Source organism: Nyctibius grandis, chromosome 25, assembly GCF_013368605.1.
Source record: "Nyctibius grandis isolate bNycGra1 chromosome 25, bNycGra1.pri, whole genome shotgun sequence".
Lineage (NCBI taxonomy): Eukaryota > Metazoa > Chordata > Aves > Nyctibiiformes > Nyctibiidae > Nyctibius > Nyctibius grandis.
The window spans coordinates 1,864,415-1,888,301 of NC_090682.1; the positions used below are offsets into that span (position 1 = coordinate 1,864,415).

General features: G+C 41.4%; 1 protein-coding gene across 1 annotated transcript in view; it reads right to left on the bottom strand.

The window, feature by feature from the left end:
• The window catches only part of ARHGAP32 (Rho GTPase activating protein 32), a 133,740-nt gene extending 111,912 nt beyond the window's left edge, over positions 1–21,828 (bottom strand). Inside the window, exons 1-4 of the mRNA XM_068418337.1 lie at positions 21,721–21,828; positions 5,236–5,327; positions 4,136–4,177; positions 3,703–3,787 (exon numbers count right to left, since the gene is read on the bottom strand). Of these exons, the coding sequence (XP_068274438.1) occupies positions 3,703–3,787; positions 4,136–4,177; positions 5,236–5,327; positions 21,721–21,828 (327 nt within the window). The remainder of the gene's footprint in view (positions 1–3,702; positions 3,788–4,135; positions 4,178–5,235; positions 5,328–21,720) is intronic.
• Positions 21,829–23,887: the final 2,059 nt, after the last annotated feature.

Consider the following 23,887-nt stretch of genomic DNA (forward strand, 5'->3'; position numbering starts at 1 on the left):
TCCGACCGGGGTTTATTTTTAGAAGGCAGCTACAGAAATGCAAACACAGAGGGACAGATACCCGCTGTTTGAAGGGGTAGATAAATCTGTGTCAAATGCAGGATTGCTGAAGTGATGTTGATGTGCACTACAGCACTTTCTCTCCTTCAGCAATGGGTTTTTCAGGGGGAAAAGAATATTATCTGGGAAGTGCAGAGCCGATCAGCTCTCCGTATTCCATTACTAAAACCTACTCAAGTAAAGATAATTTCTTAATTCTTTCAAGTGAAGAGCAAAGTCTTTATTTCTGGCAGGAAGTAAAGATATTTGCAGAATACCTGATCGCTATTCTCCTGTTTATAGTAACAGCACATAGCACTAAGGAAAGTAAAACCACATTTGCACCATGTCAGGGGGGGAATCATTCTACTTTGTGTAACTTAGTGACTTAGGGGGGTTGTCAAAATAGTTCAATTGCTACGTATTAACAAGCCCTAAAGCTCACTAAAAGGCAGTGGGACTACGTGACACAACTGCTGCACTGAGATACACAAATTACACGTGAATAAGTTAACTTGAACTGTTTTACAGCTAAAACAACACGTGGAACATGCAATCAAATTTATAGCCGGGCTGAGCACCACACTCACGCGTTGAACTTCAACTCAAACTAGTCTCTGGAAGATGCCGCCTAAGGAGGAAGCTTTTCCAACTAGCAGACCCTGAAATCACGCTTAAATTTGCTAAGCTGCCCTAGAAACTGATTGTGAACTTAAAATAAGTTACATGGGGATGATTTAGGCACTTCAGAAGTTAAATGTACGGCGAGCCCTTCTGCCTTAACGTGAGACCTGGAAGAGATGCTGAGGAGTTCCAACTCCATAATTCAGTGCTTAACTGAACGCTAAGATGCCCTGTACAACAATATGAGTGCAAGCAACGTTTGCTTTGTACAATAATGAATTGAGTTTTGACGTTCTAGAGAGAGGAGAGGCACCACAGGCAGACATTAGCCAAGAACTGTGGAAAGGCAGTGAGAGAAGAGAGAAGGAAGCCAGCAGAACCCACCTAACTGATGCTGAGTACTCACAATCTAGCCATGGCCTAATAACATCTTGTTTGGGAGACACAGACCACAGCGAGGCCAAACCACAGTTCTGCTCCTGCTAACAAGACTCCTGAACACTGATGCAAAGTTATACTAAAATAAAACTATTATGCAGAACCTGACTTTTCATCGTAAAATTAAAAATCAATGATGTAGCCTTAAAAAATAAATGCAGTAATAAATGCAAGGTATTTCAGCAAAACACCCGTGAATTCCTGGCACTGATGCAATCTGTAAAGCCCATCCTACAACTACAGCTTTGACATCAACTACCTTCGCCTGGTGAACCAGCAATTTCCTGCTGATGCAACGCGTGTCTTGCTGGCCAAAGGCAGATAAGGTTAAAATACATTGCTGTTGAAACCAGTGTAGCAGAACATTCCTGAAGAGAAAAGCATCCCAAAATGCACTTAGGTATGTCAGCATGGTGCTAGGGTAAGAAGAGAACGAATCCTTTTTTACATATCTCAGAAAGTTAATTTAAAATGATCTCATGAGGTGAAATGCCAAGATATTAATACCGATTGCAGCAGGAGACCATATTATAAGTAACATAAACGTTACAAAACAATCTGAAACGTGGCCAGGCTGTTAATAGACAGCATTACACAATTCCTGACACAGCCAGATAATACTGCAGTTCTACTATGCAAATTTTTAGCAGTGAATAGATTTTGAAAGGAGTTTACACCCACCACCCCTCAGATGCAACTTGGTAACTTGCTATTAGGTGCCAAGCTGTCATTTACACGTCACTTCAGCCTACTGCTATTCTCTAGTCTACCTTGTTATCACAAAGGAGCCACCAATGAGCACCACTTGATTAAAATGTACGAGCCCTACATGAATCTATTTTTAAGTCTCTAAACTAATACTGCTGTTATATTAATAGCTTTCACTTATTTTACCATTAATACTGATCACCTACTAAGGAAATACTGTAATGCCCTACCCTTTGTATTTCAGGAGCAAAGCTCTGTTCTTAAGATACTTTTAGCCATATAAAAAAAGTCATTACACCATGGGCATCTATCAGAAATCTTGCTTAGAAAAAGGAAGGGACAAGAGGCACAGAGCTGGTACTTAGGGCCTCATTCACCTTATTTAAGCATGTGGTGTGCTTTAGGTACACGGATAGACAGGTGTGTACGGTTTTTCAGAGGTAGCAGTGGTGGAAACAGAGAATTGACCCCTCCAACACACACATAATCAGCATATCAACCCTACAAGCATGCCCTACCATCCTTAAAACATTCCAAGAAATGCTTAAACCCACAAAAGAATTAATTTGTCTTCAAAATGCTTTAAATGCTAGTGCCGTGCAAAGGTTGTCATCTCTCTCTGGCTTGCACGTTGTGCTGAGTGTCTCTGAGTGATGGAAAGGAAAACTCAGAGGACCACATGATGCAAAACACATCTGTGTGTACACAGAAACCTGCTCAACACCTACTCCAACATAAAACTTTTGTCCAAAGTAACTGAAAAATTAGTGGTGTCAAATCAGAAAATTACCAGGAGACTAAAAACAGGGACACAGATTAGTCACACTATTCCTATACACAGAACTGAAAATAAACACGTTTTTGCTAAGATTGAGGACTGCTCCTGTTTGTGTCAGCAGCCCATCTTCCAGAGAGCTCATTAAGGACTGAGCTCTTGGCACTGGTGTCCTCTTCAGCCCGCTATTTTGTCCAGCCTGCTCTGCCTTTGTATGTATCTGTGTGCCAATGCACACACAGCCTGTGCTCAGCAGAATGGACCTACTTAGAGCCACTAAGTGTGAACAACAGTAGATACAAGCCCTGAGTAAGACCCAAACTCCTCCTCAGTCAGAATTTTAGAGAGAGAAAAAACAGATGCATAATTCTGCTTGCAAAGCTGTCAAGTACAGAAACATGAAAGGCTGTAAATAATTCACTCTATATTACAGGAAATGTTTTACAAATGAAAAGGTTGTAACCTCTTTTTGGCTACACGGCCGGCAGATGCTGGAGGCACTCCTGCTTCTCTAAGTGCAGAACAAGATGTGCCCTGTTTGTGAGAAACTAGCAGTGATTCTTGGTTCTCAGCCCTCAATGAAAAACGCTTCTGCCTGTATTTCTGGTGGACGGATCACAAAGGAGTGAAGCCTGCACACTTCTAGAAATGCAACTCAGGCTGACTAGCAATTGCTTGTGTTCTGATAACACAGCTGCTGCAATGCACAATGCAGGACTAAGATAACATGAAGAGAACAGATAAATCTGAATTATTTACATTTACATAAATACATTCACACAATTGTTTAAAGATACACATAAACTAAAAATATGCATGCAGTTATTACAGATGACTCAATAATGAATGGTGATGCAGTCTGAAAACAGTGACATCAGTCAAATTCAGTGGAAATAAAATCATCTCCAGCCTCACAGGGGTTGCCACATGGCTGAGTACAGATTCTGGCCCAGTCCATGGAAGCAATTCCAAATAAAGAGACTCTATTGCTTTAACTTCTTACCACACTAAACAAACTAAACAAACCTTAATGGAGGTCCCTCTACTGCCTCCCCCACCAGGTTAGTTGGCAGCCAAACACAAGGATGTTTTGTGTATAAAAGAAATCTGAAACTCACCTGTATGTTGCCAAAGTCCACGTTTTCATAATGGAAATGTGCACATTCAGCCATCTTCGGGAAATGCCCCTTTGTAAAGGATAACCTGAAGCACATCAAAAGCACACCCTAAGATAGATGCAAATCACTGAAACAATGCTCAGCATCAAGTATTGTTACAAAATGCGGTTGCTGATATAAAATAATAATCACTTTCTCATCCTAAAGCCAAGGGAACAGAGGGATTTGTTGATGTGATGCACCAAAACAGTGGAGAAAGGAAAACTATATTGCAAAGTGGCTTTTATCATTGCATCTGTGTGGCACTTCACCGACACCAAAGCCCACATCTTTAAGAAATGGTGCAGGGACAAGCCTCTCTACCTTTACAAACGCATTTTTGCAGTGCAAATAAACAGCCTTACACGAGACACATAGGAAAGTAGAACTTTACCTGTGAAAGGCATCACAGCCCATCAGTCCCGGGTTGATGTATCTGAGGGTGCAGAACAAACGCTATTTATCTCTTGCCTTTTGAAAATTCAAAAGTGAGGCATAATTATTCCCAAGGGTCTCCAGTTACACTGATGGTTGACGGGGAGATCCTCTGGCTCTGCAACACGCTCTTGCTTCTGCTGAAGCTATTACAGACTCCTATAGATATTTCTGGTGGTGAGCCAATGAGATTGTCATTACCAAGCTCTCTCTTCCCACGGGAATATAAGTGGGAAGTGAGATGCAGCATCTGGCTGCTCAGCACTAGAACAAAGAGCCATTTCCCTCACAGCATCAGAGCACTACAGAGAGATCTGAATGCACAGATCAATCAGTATTGGGGAGTTCTGGTCCTCAAGTCAGCACTCTTAGCAAAGACAAGTAATATTGATTACTTCTGATCCCCTTTGCAGGTTAGAGGTTTGAAACCTCAGCTGCAAGCGTAATAATTTGGTTTACATTCTCTGGGAGAGAATTGGAGGGGGAGACAGAGAGAGAGAAAGAGTGTAAGCCCACAGAAAAAAAACCTGGGAGATCAGAGAAGAAAAAAATACCCCCAAAAAAGAAAAATTGTGCAGAACCCATTTAAATGAAGAGGTACAAGGCAGAATGCAAAAAAAAAAAAAGAGGAAAAGAGAGAAAATAGCTTTCCAGAGCATAGGGAGACAGGGAAAAGGATCTCATTTATACATTGCCTGCACTTTTCTTTAGGTTTTTTTACATGTATGTTGTTTTGTTTTCATTTTTAAATTAATCAGTTTCAGGAAGAAATCACAAAAATTTAAAAATACAGTAACAGTGAGGTTCAAAACTCTAATAAGCTTTGCTTCTATGGCCAGAAACAGGCGAGAGAGCCAACAAAACCTCTCATGCCCCCAGTTTTGGACTACTTTAGCTATGATTTACTTTGTTTTGCATGGATTTTGGTTGCTCAGATGAAGATGCTATCAAAGATTGTTGCCAAACACCCCAGCTGTACTGCAGCACAGTAGCTAAAATCCAGGATATCAAAACCAGAAGCCCAGCAGTGACAGGAAAATCAAAGAACATTGCTCTTACTTTTTTACATTCTTCACTTTCATACTTGCTGTGCTGCCGCAGGTCCGGAGCGGCAGCTCCCCTGGAATGTCAGGGATATCTGCACCTCTTGCCTGCAAAAAAGGAAGAAAGAAAAAGCAAGGAAATTAACAAAAAACTGAAACGTCAGGATTCCAGCCTAGAATGTGATTATCTCTTCCTGAACCACGTTACAGAGCCCTGCTAATTCTTAGTAATAACTGCGAGAGCCAGAGTTTTGTCATTACCGCTTCTGGTTTCTGAAGAAGAGGTTTTCAGAGGTAGGAATCTAACACACATTCCTAAACTCCATACTTAGACTCCTCATTAAGTACCTGATTTTCCAAACATCTGTGCACTTAGATTCAGGCAGAGGCACCAAAAGAAGCTGGATAGCTCTAACAGTGGAAAAGCAAGTTAATGACAGAGCTGCTTATATGTGGGAGGTGAGCTTCTAAAAAAGATGTTTGAAGCTATTGGTAGAAGTGCATGAACACATTAAAATTCCATAATCACTAAAATTCATTTACTTTAGTGAGGCCAGAACTCCAAACTCCCTCTTTTCATTTGTTCTGTCCTGCTTTCCCATCCTCTCCCTCCTCCAGCTGCTTTTTCAGAAGCTGTGAGCTCTGACGGGGTAGCATTCACCATCCCAGGGGACTTGGGCAGACTCAGTACCACGCGCTTCTCTTGCTGTGCTGTACCAGGCCCCAAGCTCTAGAGGAATGAGGGGTTTGAGGTGAGGCTTTCATGAAGGGAGCAGTGATCAAACAGGAAGATCAGCGCAGACTTCACAGAGCAGGAGGAGAAAGATAAATATGGCCCCTGATGTTGGCCAGAGATACCTCATTAGTGCTGTGGGTGAGACCAGTTGAATAAGCTTTTTTCTGCTTTATACAATGCACTACAAAACATGAATAATGTCCAAAATAATGAATGCTCGAGCAAGAGGAAGAAAGGCACTTCAGTATTCCCTCTCTTAGAGGCCTGGAACAAAAAAGCATTTCATGAAATCCGTTTTCTAATGACAGGACTAAACAGACAAGTTCCCTGATCCAGAAGATCAGCACTAATGCTTCTAAGCTTGTCCACCAAAACACCTCTGATCAATCAGTCCCAAAGCTGTTATGTGTAACAGAGTACAGCTGTACACGGCAAGGTACAGAAACAACTTGGTCCTCACCCCAAAACTTTAGAGTCAGACAATGACAATTCAAGCTACCAGCCCGCACATGGGACAAACAACGGGGGAATCTTTCATATCCCCCTCCCCGAAGCTCTCATTTTATCTTGACATGGGTCAAATTTACATGTGCTTCACCACATCATAAAGAGCTGCAGTAAAGAAGTCAAAACCATTCACCGTGCCTGTATCCATCAACAGCACCAGGGCTAGAGGCAGGGATTCACCTCGGCCAGCTCCAGGCGTGCACGAGGTGCGCAGCTACCGCCGCCTTATCCACCCGAGGCCACTTCTACAGTCACCAGAGATAAACAGGCACTTTGGGTTCGCTTCACCTCCTTCAGACAACTACATTAGGATAAAAGCAACCACGCTGCAGGAGTATCTATTTCTCCCTGGATACAGGGAATCCAGGATGACCCTGGCTCAGATGCAGACATACACCCCAGACAGCTGCATTCATCCACCCAACATCACCGTGGCTGACACAGGACTTGAGTAGAGCACGTTCTCTGCACCCAAATCCCTGTTACTTCCAGCACTGCCCTTGGAAAAGGAATGCTGCAGCTATTATTTCAGCATTACTGAATAAATTTGAAGCCAGGACCCTCACTCACCCAGTTGCACCTTTCACAGCCCTGAACATAAGCAACGCTCTGTCCCACAGCCGTACACAACACGCACACCCACCCACTGGAGAAAAACTAGGACAATATTTATATCCTTAAATAAACCTGTCGTTGGCTGACTGACTGTTGCTAAGCACACAGTTACGTTAGTACGTAAGAGGACACTTGAGAGTCTCATTGTGAATTTTAACATTAAGAGGATCACCAATTCAATAAACCTTTCAGGTCTTTTAGATAAGAAAATAACTAATTACAGTAATAAATGTGCCATTCCTGTATGCTGCTTTTAGGCAAAGCTGGATGCACTTGCCTTCATTTTCTAAGGAATAGAATTTCTGTAGGATGAAAAATAATTCTTCTTCTCCATCAGCAGTAGAAGCTGGTGGGATACAAAAATGGATAAACAAATCTGACAGAAAAACATGGGCTTCAAGCCAGTTTGCAGCAGTGGGTAGAGACTATCCTGGATCTGACTCAAAGCAGCGTAGGCAAAACTCACACCTCCAGGAGACTTAAATGCCAGCATTTCTCTTTGAAAAAAGTATTATCCTCTTCCTCCCAGTTATGTCCAAATTGTGCTAGAAGGAGATATTTGCCTCTCCCATTTCCAACAGCAAGTATCCATTTAAATGGACTACAATGAGATGCGTCACAGTAATTAACTTCGTTTCCAAATAGATGTGAGCCTTTGGACTCTGCTGCAGAAGAACAATCTCTCAGAAGTCTCACGGTCGAGGAAAAAGAGCAGAATGGTGATCGTGTGAAAGCTAAAATATTTAGTATGAGGTACTAACACCAGAAAAAACTTGGTGGATAGATAGATAAGCAAAAAAGAAACTTATTGCGATTTTAGAAACCATATTACTCCAAAATAAACTGCAACTACTTTCCATTTAAACCAAAGATACACAGCTACGTAAAAGCACACCATATTCACCACTAGTTTGTACCTGTTTTGATCCAAAACCTGGCATGCAAAACGTCACCCTAGATTACCCTCCTCTCAAAATACAAACAAAACACTCCTAATGAGATTTGTCATCTTTTGTGCTTTGTGTCACAGTAATTTAACTTCCAAAATAATTTTGAAACAGTTGAATTATTTACATCTGAAAATTAGCTAGGCGGCGTCATCAGTTGCTTCTTCCTTCCCTATTTTCTATGCATCGCTGTTCTGTGGAAACCTAGTAATTGCATAGCAAATCTGTTTATGCAAATTACTTATTCCAATTTTCACAGCTTAATGTCACTGCTGCATCAATCTGCTTTGGTCCGAACCTTGGTAAATAAATTAGGACTCTATCTAGACTGGAGTCTATTGACTTCATCAGGATCCTCAGTCCTCTTACGTTTCCATTGAAGGCTTTTGAGCAACACCACCAGTCTTCCCCCGCACTTACACTAGTAGCAGTTGGAAATGATTTGGAAAACTCCAGCTTTGTGCTCCCCAGCACACGAAACCTAGTCACAAATAATTTATATCTAATGATTCCACTGCATAATATGAAATGATTTTCTCCTAAAAAGTCTCATTGCATTTATCAGAAAACACGCCAACCTGTCTCCCACGCATCCAGAAACATAACACAATCTGAAAATACATGTAAAATTGAAGAAAACAGTCCAGTGAACACGATGTGATAAAGTTTCCACCTTGGTATCCTCAATGGGGGAGAATACTGAACCAATGCAGACCCCACAGCCCTCCTCCTACTGTCACAGACTTACACTGGGACGGACAAGAAGAGAAGAAACTGTGGAATCCCACCAAGCTCCAGTAATCCCATAACTGGCAAACTGGTTTTCCACAGTACTACTATAAAACCCCTGAGGAGGTACCATATATAGGAATGGATACGATGCAGGACTTGACAGGTCATCATGTACCCAGGCTGCTGAATTCAGGTAGGATTTCCAAAGGCAGAAATTTACTCTTAATCCAAGGTTAACACAAAGCAACATAACTATTAGACAGGCAGTAACATTTATACATCTTCCTACCATCAGTCTCTCACCAAAAGCAGTTTGGAGGGACCAGATTGCTCCGGATTCTTTCAGCACACGACCTTGTTTCTAAAAATGGCAGAGCTGATTCAAAACGCTAGCTGGTTTCCATGACAGTCTTTCCTTTGCATCATCTTCATTTCCCCTTGATTTTCTTGGAGGGGAAAAAAAAAAAAAGACGGGGGAAAAGAAAAAAACCACCACAAAACCCCCCAGAGCTTTCAAAAAAAACCAAAGCTTTGTTAGAGTTTTACTTTACTGAAGAACAGCAGGAAACAGAAATGTTGTTGCAGTAAAAGTCATTAGTCTGTGGTGAGTAATAGTCTACTCAACTTGAGGATGAAGTGAAGCGGCCAGTCTACACAGTTGGATACCTGAAGTGGGTGTTTATGCACAAGGACATCAACAGCTCTTCCAAATCTTGGGTACCAACTAGCTACACAAAGCTTGCTCATTATCAACCTCTTTGCAGAGCTTTGCAATGTTAAAATAACCCTCTCCTACAAAAATCCCCTGATCACTACAAGGTAAAAGATGATGGCTCCATTAGCACTGTCCTGCTTTTACCATTTACTGCTCAAGAGTTAGCCTGAAGCACAACGAAAGGAGAAATATGGTTCATCTCAGCTTCATACTCCACTGCCACTAACATACTCCGGGGAAAGAAAGCTCTCTCTACTCTTACTTCATACATTGTAACAACTACCCTGGTTCTCCACAACAAATAAATCAACGAAGCGAAGGAAAAATGCTTTCACGAAACTTAAAATCACCGTGTCCGAGCTACTACAAATAACTCCAAATGGAAGGTCCCAATTCTGCTGCGTTTATCTGTCCGAGCGCTACCCCTAAAAGGACTAAAATGTACCTGAGCACAGGAAAGCTGTAACTGGGTCACTTTTTTGAATGGAAATGTACAGTAAGTGATGAAGATACAACATTCACCCAAAAACGTCAGAGGTACAGCGGGAATGCGATGGAAATGCAAGTATTTGCCAAGTTCTTCATAGTACCACTTTCCATTGATTCATTTAGTGGACGCAAATGGCTTTCTTGAGTATTTTCATACAAGATGTTTGTGTCACTTTAACACATTTCAGCTACATTTTTCAGAGCTGCTTAAGATATTTGGACACATGTAAAATGAAGAAGCACTTGCATCTGGTTTATGTACCCAGGTCCGACAATCTCAGCTTAAACAGGAAGAACCACTCATTATACTACAGCAGCTTTACCAAAGAAGTAAAAAAGTAAAAATAAGTAGCTCCCCTCCAACTGTGCAATTCCCAACAGACCGTCTTAATTAACGTCCTTGCTATGCACGGTCTGATCAGCAGAGCGCAGCACTGGCATATTTAATAACCACCTAGAGTGTATGCCAAGCTGCAAACCAAGGACAAGCTCCTCTTCTCATACCCAAGAAGCCCAGGCACCCACGAGTCAGCTGCACACCCTCACTCAGAAAGGAGCAAGGCATCAAATAAATTTTACCTTTGAGAGTGAAAGGGTCTGGCATACTCTGATTGCAGCAATCCAAGCCACTGTGTGCAACGAAACAGCTTTGAGATCCACCAGAAAGGCACAAAGATATCTTTCAGAATGAGAAGCAGTTGAACCTTTTAAATTTTATATTTTTTTTTAAATTCAATTCATCACTTAGCTCCTTACCTAGTGCAAATTTCTTGGTCCCTGTTGCAAAGATAAAAGAAAAATCATTTCTGCTGTGCCAAAGGATTGCTGTAGGACTGCCTGCCTTATGTGGTAGCATAGCTCAAGGCCAGAACGGCTGGAGTAATTAGAGGTAGTAGTGACTTTTTAATTTAGCTCTCAGTTTGGGGATTGTGGAATGTGGGGAAACAGTTACCCAGTCAGAGACGCCTTTAAAATCTCATGATAAATGAGAAATGTAATAGAGGGAAGCCAGTGAAAAAAGGACAAGTGCTTCCAGTAGGGAAACTCTAAATACTGGCTATGCACATTCTTAATCCCATGTCTCAGAAATCTGCATTCAATAAAGAAGACACTTTAATGTGTATCATTTTTGGAGTTTAGGACTTTAATTCCATTTTCCACATTCCCTGTCAATGCTGAATTGTTCTAGCCAGTACTTACTGCATGGCATGGTTAACAGTGAATTCTTCTCTTTCAAAAGACCACACAGGATGTGTTTTTTCTACTCCCAGCTTTTCCCCTCCAAAGGGGGAAAAAAATAAGAAAAAGAAAAAAAACTTTTAAGCATTGCCATGAGCTGGCAAATTAAGAGAAACCTCTTATTCCTGAGACTTAGCATTACAGAGGAGTCGGTCCAGGGCATCCACTTACCATAGTTTAAAAGATCAGCCTGGAAAGAACAAAGAACAAATTCTTAACCATTCATCTGCTGTGTTTCCAAATACAGTTCGTTAGCTCACAGATCCGTGGGTAAAACCATCTCCAGCTCATATGTAAAACAACTAATCTGGTAAGTGGGAGCCGAGACACAGAGTAAGCAGCTTGGCAGCTGTGTGAACCTACTTTGGCAGTATTATTGTCACCGTGGCCAAAATTCCCCTCCCTAAAGCAGGCTGATTTTATGTCACGGCAAGATTTCCTAAGTGAGGCTTGAAGAGATGCATGGACTTGCACTGATTCTCGCCTGATTACCATTCACAAAGATCTCGGCCCAGGGTACAGTACAGAGCCTCACATAATAGCATCCTGGCTAAGGAATGTACTTGCTTTAAGAACAAAAATCCCACATACAATATGCGTGGGAAAGGCAGCCAGGGTTAGAGTGCTTCTGTACAGCCTACAAAATAAATTTGAGAAAAAAGCCCCAGAAAATAGAACATCCAATGAGCACAATACTTCGATTCCAGTTCCTTGTTGGCTAAAAAAAAAGACCCCCAAAATCCCAGAGCCTGTTTGATGCACAGTTTCTACAGTCTGTTGTTTCGCAGAGGGAGGAGGGGGTCCTAATCATGGCTTAGTTATAAAAGGACAAGTGGAGCTTTGGGTTGTTACGGTAGAAAGCAATTTCTCATCACACAAAAAACTACAGAGATTAATTCAGTCTGAAACTAGCAAATACCACCCTGGTAAGTCCCCTGGTCACATTCAGTGATCATGCAAATAACAATGTTACGTTATAGGTATAAACTGGCTTAGAAACGGAATAATTTTCCCATTGCAATAGAAGAAAGATTAGGAAGGTGGAAAAAACAGCAGCCTGACATTTAACCCCAGTATCTGAGTCAGTAGAGTTAACATGAATTTATGTTTATGCATTTAAACCCAACCTGGACTCAGCTCTGTTTATTAAAAGAGCCGTTTCCAAGGGCATAAAATGCAGAACTGGTATATGATACACTCATTTTCCAAACCCTTATAATAACACAGTGATGTGAAGAATGTGTCTACTTGTAACACGCAATTTATACCATAAACCATCCATAAACTTCTGAACAACAGAACAAAAGGGTCAGCTCATTAACTTTGTTCCTGGGTTATCCGGGAGAGCTTGGCCTGTGATCACAGACCCTGTTCTGGCTGAGCCACTGAAGCAGCCTCCAGCTGCTGGCCCCGATAGCTGGGCAGGATTCCTGACATCTGCCTCTCCTGACCAACTGTTCAAAAACCCTGCTCAGCCTCCATGAGCCAGTTCTCTGAGCCAGCTTAGGAAGGACGACGCAGGCATTTATGTTGGCAAGCGTGAGGTGACAGTGCTCTCCAGCGAGGACCCGACGTCACCCAGGTGAGGTCAGAAGAGGACACCTGACGTACGCCCCAAGAGCTGCAGAAAGGTCTCTCCATGCTGTTGGTCAGCAAAACCAGGAAGGTGAATGACGACCTCTTCCTCACATCACCAAGAACATGAACTCTGCAGAAAGCGATGGTGAGACTCTTTGTCCTTGCTTCCTTGCACTCATAGAATTATGAGGTAAAAACAAGTCGGGTTTTTTTTTCCATGAAGGTCAATACTTAAGAAAAAAAACCAGAGACTGAGACACAAAAACACATGCACAGAGAAAAAAAAAATATAACAAATTAAGAAAATATTGCTACACACTCATGCAACTGTAACACACCAGACTACCTGTTCAGATGAAGAAACCAAGAGCAATCGGCCCCATACAAATACAGGGAAAAACGCTGTGCCACAAAGCAAGAACCACCCGTTAAACCTTGGATTCCACAACCAAAGAGCAACTTCAGATGTTTTCAAGGTGAAAATATTTGCTTGTAGCACAAGCCACAGAGCAAATCAAGAACACAGCAGACCCTAAAACTTCTTTGACACTATCTGAAAGAGAAGGTGCATCAGGAGCACTGTTAGCCTGAGGGCATAGTTTCATGATAGCCTGGCTTGAAGAGGTAAAGCCAATTTTTTAAACTCCCACCCCAATCCTTCAGCCCCAGGCTACTCTCTGCTACAGTACAAGTCCCTGAAACAATCCAGATTAAAAAGAAAGGGGAAAGCTAAACTTCTTTTGGGGGATTATTTTTGAATGGGATTAGCTCAGTGGTTCACTTCCCAACTCTTCAGAATCTCTCTCACCGTAACTGTCCTGAGACAGTCCTTAGTAGCGTGGGAGGTGGGAGGGAATAATCAAAGATAGAAACTTTTTAAAGCAGATTTCTGCAACAGAGAAGCCCGGTGTACTCTGAATCCACAGAAGACCACATCCAGTCCCACATGGGTAACACGGAGTCGATAAACTTGCCGATGTTATAGAGAACTGCAGTGATTTTCAGTCTGAAACTGTGCAAACCAACTCTGATATCTACTCATCAGAGGTCACACGTTCTCATATGATCAGGTCACAGCCACAAGCCTACGGATCCTATGCTAGCTGAGGAAAATTAACTAAATGAGACACACTAGCTTCCAGGGTGAGAAACAATCGCAAGCCTTACTCGATGGAAGAAGCCCTGGTAGTTAAGTCCCTACAGCATCCAGCACAAACTTTCTTGGACAACCCTAAAGCAAAGATGAAGGGTTAAGACCACTGCAACCACGGTATTTGATCAAACACTAACAAACATCATGCAGACCTACACCGACACAGCAGCGACCAACATAACTGCAGCAAGGCAGAACTTCATGGAATGATTTAAATAAAAAATCAGGCTAACGATTACCAACGTTTTCAGGGAATAACTCATCACCTTATAATTAAGAAGGTTGAATCATGGCAAAAAAATTAATGCCTACAACCTTCAGCAAGACAATATATACTCTGACATGTTTTGTTTGTCTCTTGGGGTTAACTTGCAGGTGGGGAATGGAAGGGGATAGATGAGCAATCTGTTGACAACCCTTCAAAAACTGTTCCATCTTTTTTTTTTCATTGTGGCAATTAAGCAGCATGAATACTGATTTTTAAAAACCAACCATTTATAAACAAGTGACTCCCTTCCTTCCTGGGATATTCCGTCTTATTTTTAAGCAGCTGGGACTAGGGAAAAGTGATTGACAGAGAAATAAATTATTATTTTAATCTCCCAAATAAGTACATTTCAAACAAATGTGCCATTTCTTATATTATGACAACAAAACATGCATAAAAAAATATAATCTTTGGAGTAGGGTGGGAGGAAAAGAGGCGGAGGGTCACGACAACGTAATGCAGTCTTCAGAGCTCATCTCATACTGCCTCAGAACTTAATGATGGTGAATAACCTGGGCTAATTACACCGGCATCACCAACACCATCCATCAGAACAGCATCACCATGCTGTCACCAACAGACAGCTCGTCTGAGCCCAATTAAATCTAAAATGGGTGATAACTATAAAAGATACTGGGATATGAAACTGTCTGAAACTGAACCTAAAATTCTATGACCTAAAACCCAAGAAACTCAGACTGGTTATACACAGACTAAGCAATTGCTGCACAGCAGCTACTGATACCACATACACCACTGAGCCCAGTGGTTTACTCACAGGGTGAAGAAGAAATAGGAGTGGTGACGTGTAAATACATGACCCAAACGTTTCACTTAGCAAGACACTGTATTTACTGATGCGCATTGGTTTCTCTTTGAAATAGACAGATATGCAGAATGCAAATTCTAAATCATTCCTTCTTTGCTAAATGTTGCACACACATAGATTTTTAAAACAGAAATTTAGAAATTTAGAAAATATAATTTTTTTCTCCTTGATCAACACTGTACTGCAAGACTGCATACACTGTAAAGAAAGTAAATGTAACTAGAAACAATTGCTTCTACAGCACCGCCAATGAAAATTAAATGATTGCTATAAATTAATACTTACTGCCAAAAAGACAGTATCCATTCTGGTTTAATTGAACTCAATTAATTGGCAAACCCAAATGGAAGCCAATGTGCCAATTAAGTGATTGTCCCAATTTTCAAAGATTCTCAGGGACAAGCTTCATGCTGGGAGTTAGCCTGTGAAATAAAAATGACTCTCAAACCAAGAGGGAGAGGGAGAGAAAGAACCACACACAACAACGTAATACCTTGCCAAACGCTTAACAAGGGAAAAAGTCGTTGATTTATGCAGCAATAACAAGGAAAACAAGTTCTGTGAATTGAAAATAAAATATAGGTTACTGGTGCAATGCCAGACCAGAAGTGTTTTGACCAAAATATTATTCCAGGCTGATGACTGCTCGGTGTGCTGTACAGAACGCTTGTCTCGTACCAAAGCCTGTCCTGTCCTCGCTATCTGAAATGCCATTTCTATCCCATCGGTATCTTTGTCACAAGTGGTGCCCTGTGACCTATCTGCTACGCAGTCCAAGCTTCAGCGATGCACATAAAAATGCTGCTGAGTGCTGGACAGAGATGTACAACAGTTTCTGCAAGTTGAAGAGAAGACTTACTAACCCAGGCAAGTCAAAAGCCTGAGAGCCTTCAGCAGCACAAAACTAACCTCCAGACTTTAAGGGAACATTTTCCATGGCATTCCAGAAACACAATGACTCATAAGACTCAGAGCCAGAAGCCAACTGCTGGAGCATCCAGGTGGAGAAATATTTAAAGTCCATTTCCACTGAATTTTCCAAGTTGTTCAAAAAACAACAGAAAAAAACAAAATTTCAGCCTCCCATCTACTAAAACTGTCCCTTGCACTTGAGAGCTTAAAACTTTGGACTTTTAAAAAGAACCTGCAGGTAGGCATCCACAGTTCAAAAGCACTCTTCCTTCCAAAGAAGTCTATGGTGTATAATCCATCTGAACACAGGATCAGCCTAACAAAACTGTCTGCGACTTAAGAGCTCACAACCAGACACTCAGCTGTAAAATTCAGGTGTTGGTTCATACACACATCAAGCATGAAAAGCTGTAAACCACGAGAATAAAAAGTCAAAAATGTCTCTTTTTACATGTTGAAGGGTGTTATATCTACATATCTTAGTTGCTGAAATGAGACCATTTCCCTTGTTCTTCAGTTTTTGCCACAGTTCCTGGAAGTATTCATGTTAGCTTGGGTCAGGACTGACACACTGAGAAACATGCCTGATGGTTTTTGAATTAAAAACAAGACAAACAAAAATAGTTTCAAAAGAAACCCCACATACTCCTATTTTTTGCATCTCTTCTTGCAGAAGCCACAGTCAAGATCTGGGGCAGCACTGGGCTAAGTGATGTACAAAGAATGAGGAACAAACCCTGCACTAAGAGGAGTGAAATCTTTCTTTAAACCTTTACAATTCACTAATCTCTACACACTTTTATAAATTGCATTTAAAAATAGTTTTCTCCTCACTTATGTCCCAGATTTAACGGAGTGATATATTGAGGCCTCATTAAAAAGCCTTTATTACCTTCACAAGCCATGGTACATTACCTTATCTAGTATCAAATGCTGAAAATACTACAGATCTCAAATCCATCTGACCTGATATTAGAACTAAGATTATTCCAGGGACTTCACAGGACAGGGTCTAACCTCTGTGCCCTTCCAAAACATTTGTAGGCTTCTATTTTTCCTAAGAAAATTCCACCAGCATAAGCCAAAAGAGCTGATGTGTACAACAGCTAACTACCTGCCTTCTTGTTCACTTACACATTTGACAAACTCAAGGATTCATAATGGTTTCCCATCAGTAATTTAGAGGTTCCTGCATCACACCTTTTCTAGGCAACCTGGTTATAAACTAGTAACACGTGAGGATACTACAGCTATCATCTCAATAACCTCAGTATGGACAATTCTACGTCTAGATCCCAAAAGCTACTATTCAGAGGTGCACCAGGGTGGGAAAGGTTGATTTCCTCAAGGTGAAGAACTCCTGGTCACATCTGGCTGTGACCTACTCGTGAATGAATCCCTGCAGACATTCACTGTAGGATGTGACCAGGTGTCAGGGTGATCACCTGTATTCTTGAGCTCAGGGCACTATGGAAAAGATCTCACAGTCAATAAACCTACCACAGCTTTAGGGACTCATATTTTGAAAGCTTCCAGAGCTGAAAGAAGCAGCAGATGCTGCAGAAAAAACGAGCTTTTCAGAAACACACACAAAAGAAATCCTACTTCTAGCTTTGGAGTGAGTATGTTCACCTTATCTCCAGTGCCTGTCAGGTTAATGCAGCTTCAGGTGGCATCTTTCTGTGACAGCACAATTTCAATAGGGTGCATAAATAAAGATTTTCATATTTATCTTACCGTTTTGATCCTGTTTCCCCACAAAATTTAGACAACGGGAATAGAGCCTGCCTGTGTGTCTGTAAGCACACCAGCCTCCTGGGGGGAGAGGCTGTTAGCGCACTGCTTTTAAAACACTGCAACACTGAACTCATAAAGAGGTGCTGAGAGCAAGTCAGGTGGTCATCGACATAAGGTAAATGTAATATTAAGTACAAATATCAATTTATGCTGAAGTTAATGACAGGCTGGGGACAGCTGTTCTGTAGGTTTGTATGAAAAATACTATGTAAAGGCTCTCGTTCACAACTTCATTTCTTGTAACATAGAAACAGAGCACTCTTCAGGACCCTACAAGGAGAAGGTACTCCTGTCCTCTAAAATAACATTACTATCTCAGAGACATGTTAGAAAATCTATATACTGCAATATTCCTTGGCTCAAATACAGCTTTTTATCCCTACAACTCAGAAGTGCTTCTTTCTACACAGTAAGTCACTATCATCAACTGCATTTTCCAAACTGGAGCAGAGAAAGAAAAACCCGGCATGTGTGAAGGTTACCCAGCAGGCCAGCAGCGCCGTGGGAATAGGAGGCTCAAAGAGTGAGAAAAATGGTGTATCTAATACAACCAAATTCTAAAAATACAGAACAAGTCGGGGGGGAATACAAAATATAGCAGTCCTTGAGCACTACGCAGGCAGCTGCCTTATTATCTAACTCCTGTAACGTCCGTCCATCTCGTGCTGCATCTCGTTCAGCCTGGTTCTCAAAATCCACAGCACAGGATTTCGTAACTACTGTGAAGTCTCAAGAACCAGCAGAAGTACCCACACAAACTAGGTCTCCAACACAAAATCACCTGCCTTTCTGCTAAACCATGAACATGAAACACGCAGTTTTAAAAAGCAGGTGAAAGTACAAATAATTAACAAAAAAAAAAAATGATAAAAGTAGTATCAAGCAAAGGACTAAAGCTACTCAGGTGCCCAGAATAAACTGGCAATGACAGAAATATTAAAAACAGAGTTTCTGTCCTACCTTATATTTACAGTATAAGAAGACGTTCAACCTCCATACATTTAGAAAGACCTCTAGTTTATTTCTTGTTAAGAAAAAGCTCTGGAAATAAAGCACTTACATAAATTAGTAATAAGCACTTTGAAATATATTACGAACAAAAGAGGAAAGGGAGAGTAGGGATGACTTGTATATGTTCATGTAACTGTGAATGCATAAATCTCCTTTTCCCAAAGTACAAACACACGCACAAAGTTCAAGAGACAAACAAATAAGCATCACTGGTCTGTCGACTGTGTCAGAATTTCCCAAGCTCTCCATAGTGTTGCTACTCTCAGCATTTGCTCACCTGGCAGAACGTGAAATTCATTTAAAGTGACAAAAGCCTTGCACCCAGTTGGGTCCCCAGCTGTCTGCCATGGGAAGCAATGGAGAGTAGAAAACAACACAGCTTGGTCCAACCTCTCCAAGCCTCTGCAGGCTCCATTCCCCAGAGGCTGAAATAGCAACAACAACACCTGAAGTCTGCAACTTCCAACAGCTACTAACCAAAAACTAAATGCATTATGCCACTATGAGAAACTCACACACCATGTAAGGAGCTTGCTCTGGGAAAAGGCTAAACCAGAGGCTGCTACAAATGCAAAATGAAGGAAAAGAGCAAGGAAAAAATTTCAGGCTTAAAAAGATCAGGAAAAAGACAGAATATAGTAGATGCACTGGTTAAACAGAGAACGGAAAGTGACAGTGTTGAACGCTGTCCTGTAAATATTTACATCTTGTAAATATTACCTTCTGACTGGACATAAGGCAGAGGTTGAAAGTGGAAATTTGATTCACTCAACACAGTAAACAGCAGCAAGTCAGGTTTTTCTACCCACCTACAATGTATTCAGAGGACCACGAGGTCAAAACAACGCTGCAAACACAAATCCAAGCCATTATGAACACAGGTTCAGTAGCTTTTCACACAGCCCTGTGCTTCATCATACCAAATCACTGTGCAGCAAATCTCGGATGTGAATTTTCTTGTTTTGTCATCATCTAAAACACTTTTTTATAGTCACCTGGACGGTTCAGTTTTTATATTGCTGGCATACAGCTGTGCAAGAGGATATGTTCTAAAAAGTGGATTAATAGTTACCACAGTGAGAGGAACATCATGAATATGTCGGTTGCAGTACAGAGCTGAGCACTGAATGATGTCCATGAGCACAACAGCCTCGAGGCGAACAGGGAAAGTATCGAGCCAGAACAGGTGAACCTTTCCTTCAGTGTAAATCAACAATGGAAAAAAACAATAACAAATGAGGTATGCCAGCTAACTGGTGTTGCAGGCGGAGACACCGAATTACAGACTCACATTCCTGAGACACACCTTGAGGTTACAGACAGCACAGTGTCAAACAGTGATTTACAGAAGACTCCTGGCTCTAGGGTGTTAAGAAGCACCACGAGCTGCTGGCTGAATAACACTGATTAGAACAGACAGTGCTCCCAAACAGGTGGCACCAGCATGAACTGCTGGCCAGGGTGGAGAGAAGGAATAAATATCCGCATAGGAGAAAAAAAACCCATACTTAGGAAGTGACAATTGCAAAAAGTCAAAATTAACAGTGGACAAGCAAGTAGGCAAGCAGAGCAAGCACAGAAAATACCAGCACACAAAAACGCTGGGGAAGCCTAAGTTTTGGGTTGTTTTTTTTGGGCTTGAAAATGAAGTTTGGAACTAAATATTATCATTGTATTATATGGGGATTGATGATGCTTTTAAAAGAGTAAAACACAGCACTTATCTTTGTTCCTTTGTTTAAAATTAAAATAAATACCTGGCTCATAGGGAGTTTATTACTTACACATTTTCTGAATGTTGTATAAAGAACAGCTAATCCAAAAATCTATTTCCCATGACCCAGCCAGATATTAATGGTTCTTTAAACTTCAGATAATCCACTGGGATGAATACCCCTCAGCCCCATACATCAGATGAATCTGACTGTCCTGCAGTACAGCTAAATCTAGCCCATCTCTCATGCTGCTGCTGCACTGCTGGCAGCCCAGGAGCAGAGAACATACGGCTTTCCCAGGCTGAAGCCCTGCCACTGCCACCTGATCTAATGAGAGGGGAAAATTGTCACTGGTGCCACATCACAGTGAGTAACCTTAGCCATGCTGCTGTACTGCCCGCCCCCCAAGAGCACCACTGTTGTCCTGGAATATTCAGACCTTCCCGCTAGCAGAAGGCAATTTCCTCTTCAGCTTAGCATGCTAATGAGGCAATTTAGAAAATCTGAAAATAACAAGCAAGATACAGCTTCCAGACACTCCTACACTGAAACACACAGGCCAAGCTTCTGTGAGGGAAGGTAACTTCATAAAACCACCTAATCAGATTGCTCTATTTGGCTGCTAATAAAATAACATCTGACCTTCCAAGCTCAGCAAATGCTAGAGGGAAAGTGGAACTGCAGGTACTTTACTCACTCATTTAAAAAGAAAACAAATGTATCAAGGTAATACAGTTGTCTGTGGCCCACTGCCCACTTGTAGTGCCTTCTGCAAGCACGAGAAGAGCACCTTTGCGGTCGCTTTTCTGCAGTTCTGTTCCCTCTGATGGTACGCTAGCTTTCAGGCTGAGGGTTTTTTTCTCTAGACTTAGCCAGCATTTTGCTAAAAATCTTATTCTTCCACAATGCTGCATGCTTCAAAGAGCACGTTTTGACAAGGAGCTCCCTTCATGCTGAAAGTCTTGCTGAAAAAGAGGTTAATGCAGACTGAAAATCGTTGTGACATTATGGACCTTTTAATTGGTTACTAGACCTGCTTTGGGGCACACATTAATAGGGCAGAAGCATTATGCACGCTTCTTCTCTCTCTTCTTGACAAACTGCCAGAGGAAGGAAAGTATTTTGGTCTCGTTGAAAGTACTATGCAATCCATTTAAACATCTGAAACTCGAGGAATATAAATCAATGTGTAACTAGAATATAAGAGTAGATTGTTACCGAAAATAATGCATATTGAAAACGCAACGAGGTGTTTTACCATAGCGCTGAGAGTCTCCTCCCAGTCCGGCCGCTCTCTGGGGTGGATGCTTCTCTGAAGCTCTGGCACAAAGTCATCTTCTTCTGTATGTGCAGAGGACTTCATCATTCTGGAAAGGAGGACAGAGAGGTTTGATACTCAGTGACAATTTCTAGGTAATCTTGCGTACAGTCTGTTATGGGGCTCAGTGATGTGGCTCATATGACAATATAAACACTTTTATAAATCCAGAAATCTTACAGTTTTTTAAGTTTCTCTTACTTCCTCATTATACAAGCAGGACAAGAGTGTAAACCTGGTGGAGAGAAATCTGCACTTCCTAACCAATCAGTGGATAATTTCGTTTAACCACTGCACAATTTGCAAGTCTTAAAACACAGAAAAATGCAGAGGAATAATTTTCAGTCCATTCCAAAAAAAACTGCTTCTATTGCCCAGGCAAACAACATTAGCCTTATACATTAGCCACACACATCTGATTCCTTAGCTGTCGCTGCATGTTTTGCCTAAACTGGAGAGAGCAGTTTCCATATCTTAGCCTGAATTCACGTCCCAAGGCCTGAGCCATCAGCTCTCATAGTTCTTACTGATCCTGTGTGAAGGGTGAGCACCTTCAACCGCCCCAGCTCTGCAGGGATGCGCTCAAACCAGTCTCATTTTATCAAGGTGAACTTTTCTTCAGATAAGGAGCCGTCTTTCAAATACCCTGTATTTCAAGCCTGCACAGAGATCAGAGGCTCAGAATAAAAATTTGAAAGTATTCCTAAAAGCCTGTGAGCCCATCCTTGTGACAGCTCTGCTGTTACAGCCAGAGAACTGTTATATATTGCTCTTGCAGGCCCTGTCAATGTGCCTTTGGGGAGATTATGGCGCAGACCTTAAGTACCAAAGGCCTGTTGAAAGTCTGGTATTATACATCCTGGTTTCATTAAATACAAGATTCAGGCAGGCTTTTATTTCATTAATAGATCACCATTTATTTATTTAAGATAACCATTTTGATAATCAACAGTGCATACACACGGACAGAAAGCAGGGTGGGTTTTGCTAAATATTAACTATGCTGATTTATGTAAAATCATGACTAAAACAAGCATGGCGAAAGCCACTTAAGAAAACGTTGCTTCAGATCCAAGATTTGAAGTTCTGAAACCCCCACATGCTGTTTGACATGACGACATAAGTGCCTGGGCCAAAGCATTTAATCCTTTGTACCCTACATCAGGGTTAAGAATGAGGTAATTAACACTCACAGTAATAGCATGGCTGGGTTACAAAATTATATCCCGTATAATTTTATACCTAGCTTCGTGATCACGTTTCTGCTCTAATAAAAAACACATCCCAGAGAGTACAGGCCTCAAAACCAAAAGTCATAACGCCTCAGGCTAATGCTGCTAACTGGTTTCATGCACCATTCCCACCGCAAGCATCACCAATTGAAAGTAGGCCGTCCCAACTGAGGCAAGAAAAAACACACCTACTTGGTGAAAGCTGTATATATCTGAAAGAACTCAGCATGAAAATACCATGACTTAGAACGTAGAGGTGCAATGCCAGCTCAGATGGGAGAGTTGCACCTTTGCAACATATGTAGTCAAAAGAATTTGATTTTTGGAAACCTGAAAAAAATCTGCTGGTTGCAGAGAAAATCAGATTGTGCAACTCAAAAACGAGATAAACTAAAGAAAAATCCATATTTTTTTAAATCAAGCTCATGATTTTGAAAAAGGTTCAATAAGGCTCTCCTCGGGATTTCTGGGTGTTTGGGTTTGGCAATACTGCAGTTGCACAAAAAGATTCTAAATAAATCACCCCCCAGCAGCTTCAGTCTAATGCCATCAGACAGTATTTAGTGTAATTCCACTGGGTGATGGAAGGAAAGGAAGGGGAACGTGATCAAGACCCAGCTTTCTACACCACGGTTAAAACAAACAGCTTAGCAAAACACAGGCTTTCTCGGTGTAAAGACTTGAAAATAATGAGATTGAATCACATCTTTATCAGCACTTTGGATTACAAATGAATTTACGATAAACTCTTCCCAAACCCTTCCCACTGAGATCCTGAAACACAGTCCTATCCTTCTTCCTATTGAAGGTGTTCTGGACTTGTACTGGAAATAAAAGCTCTGGGTGTGCAATTGCATATTTAAAACAGTAAATTC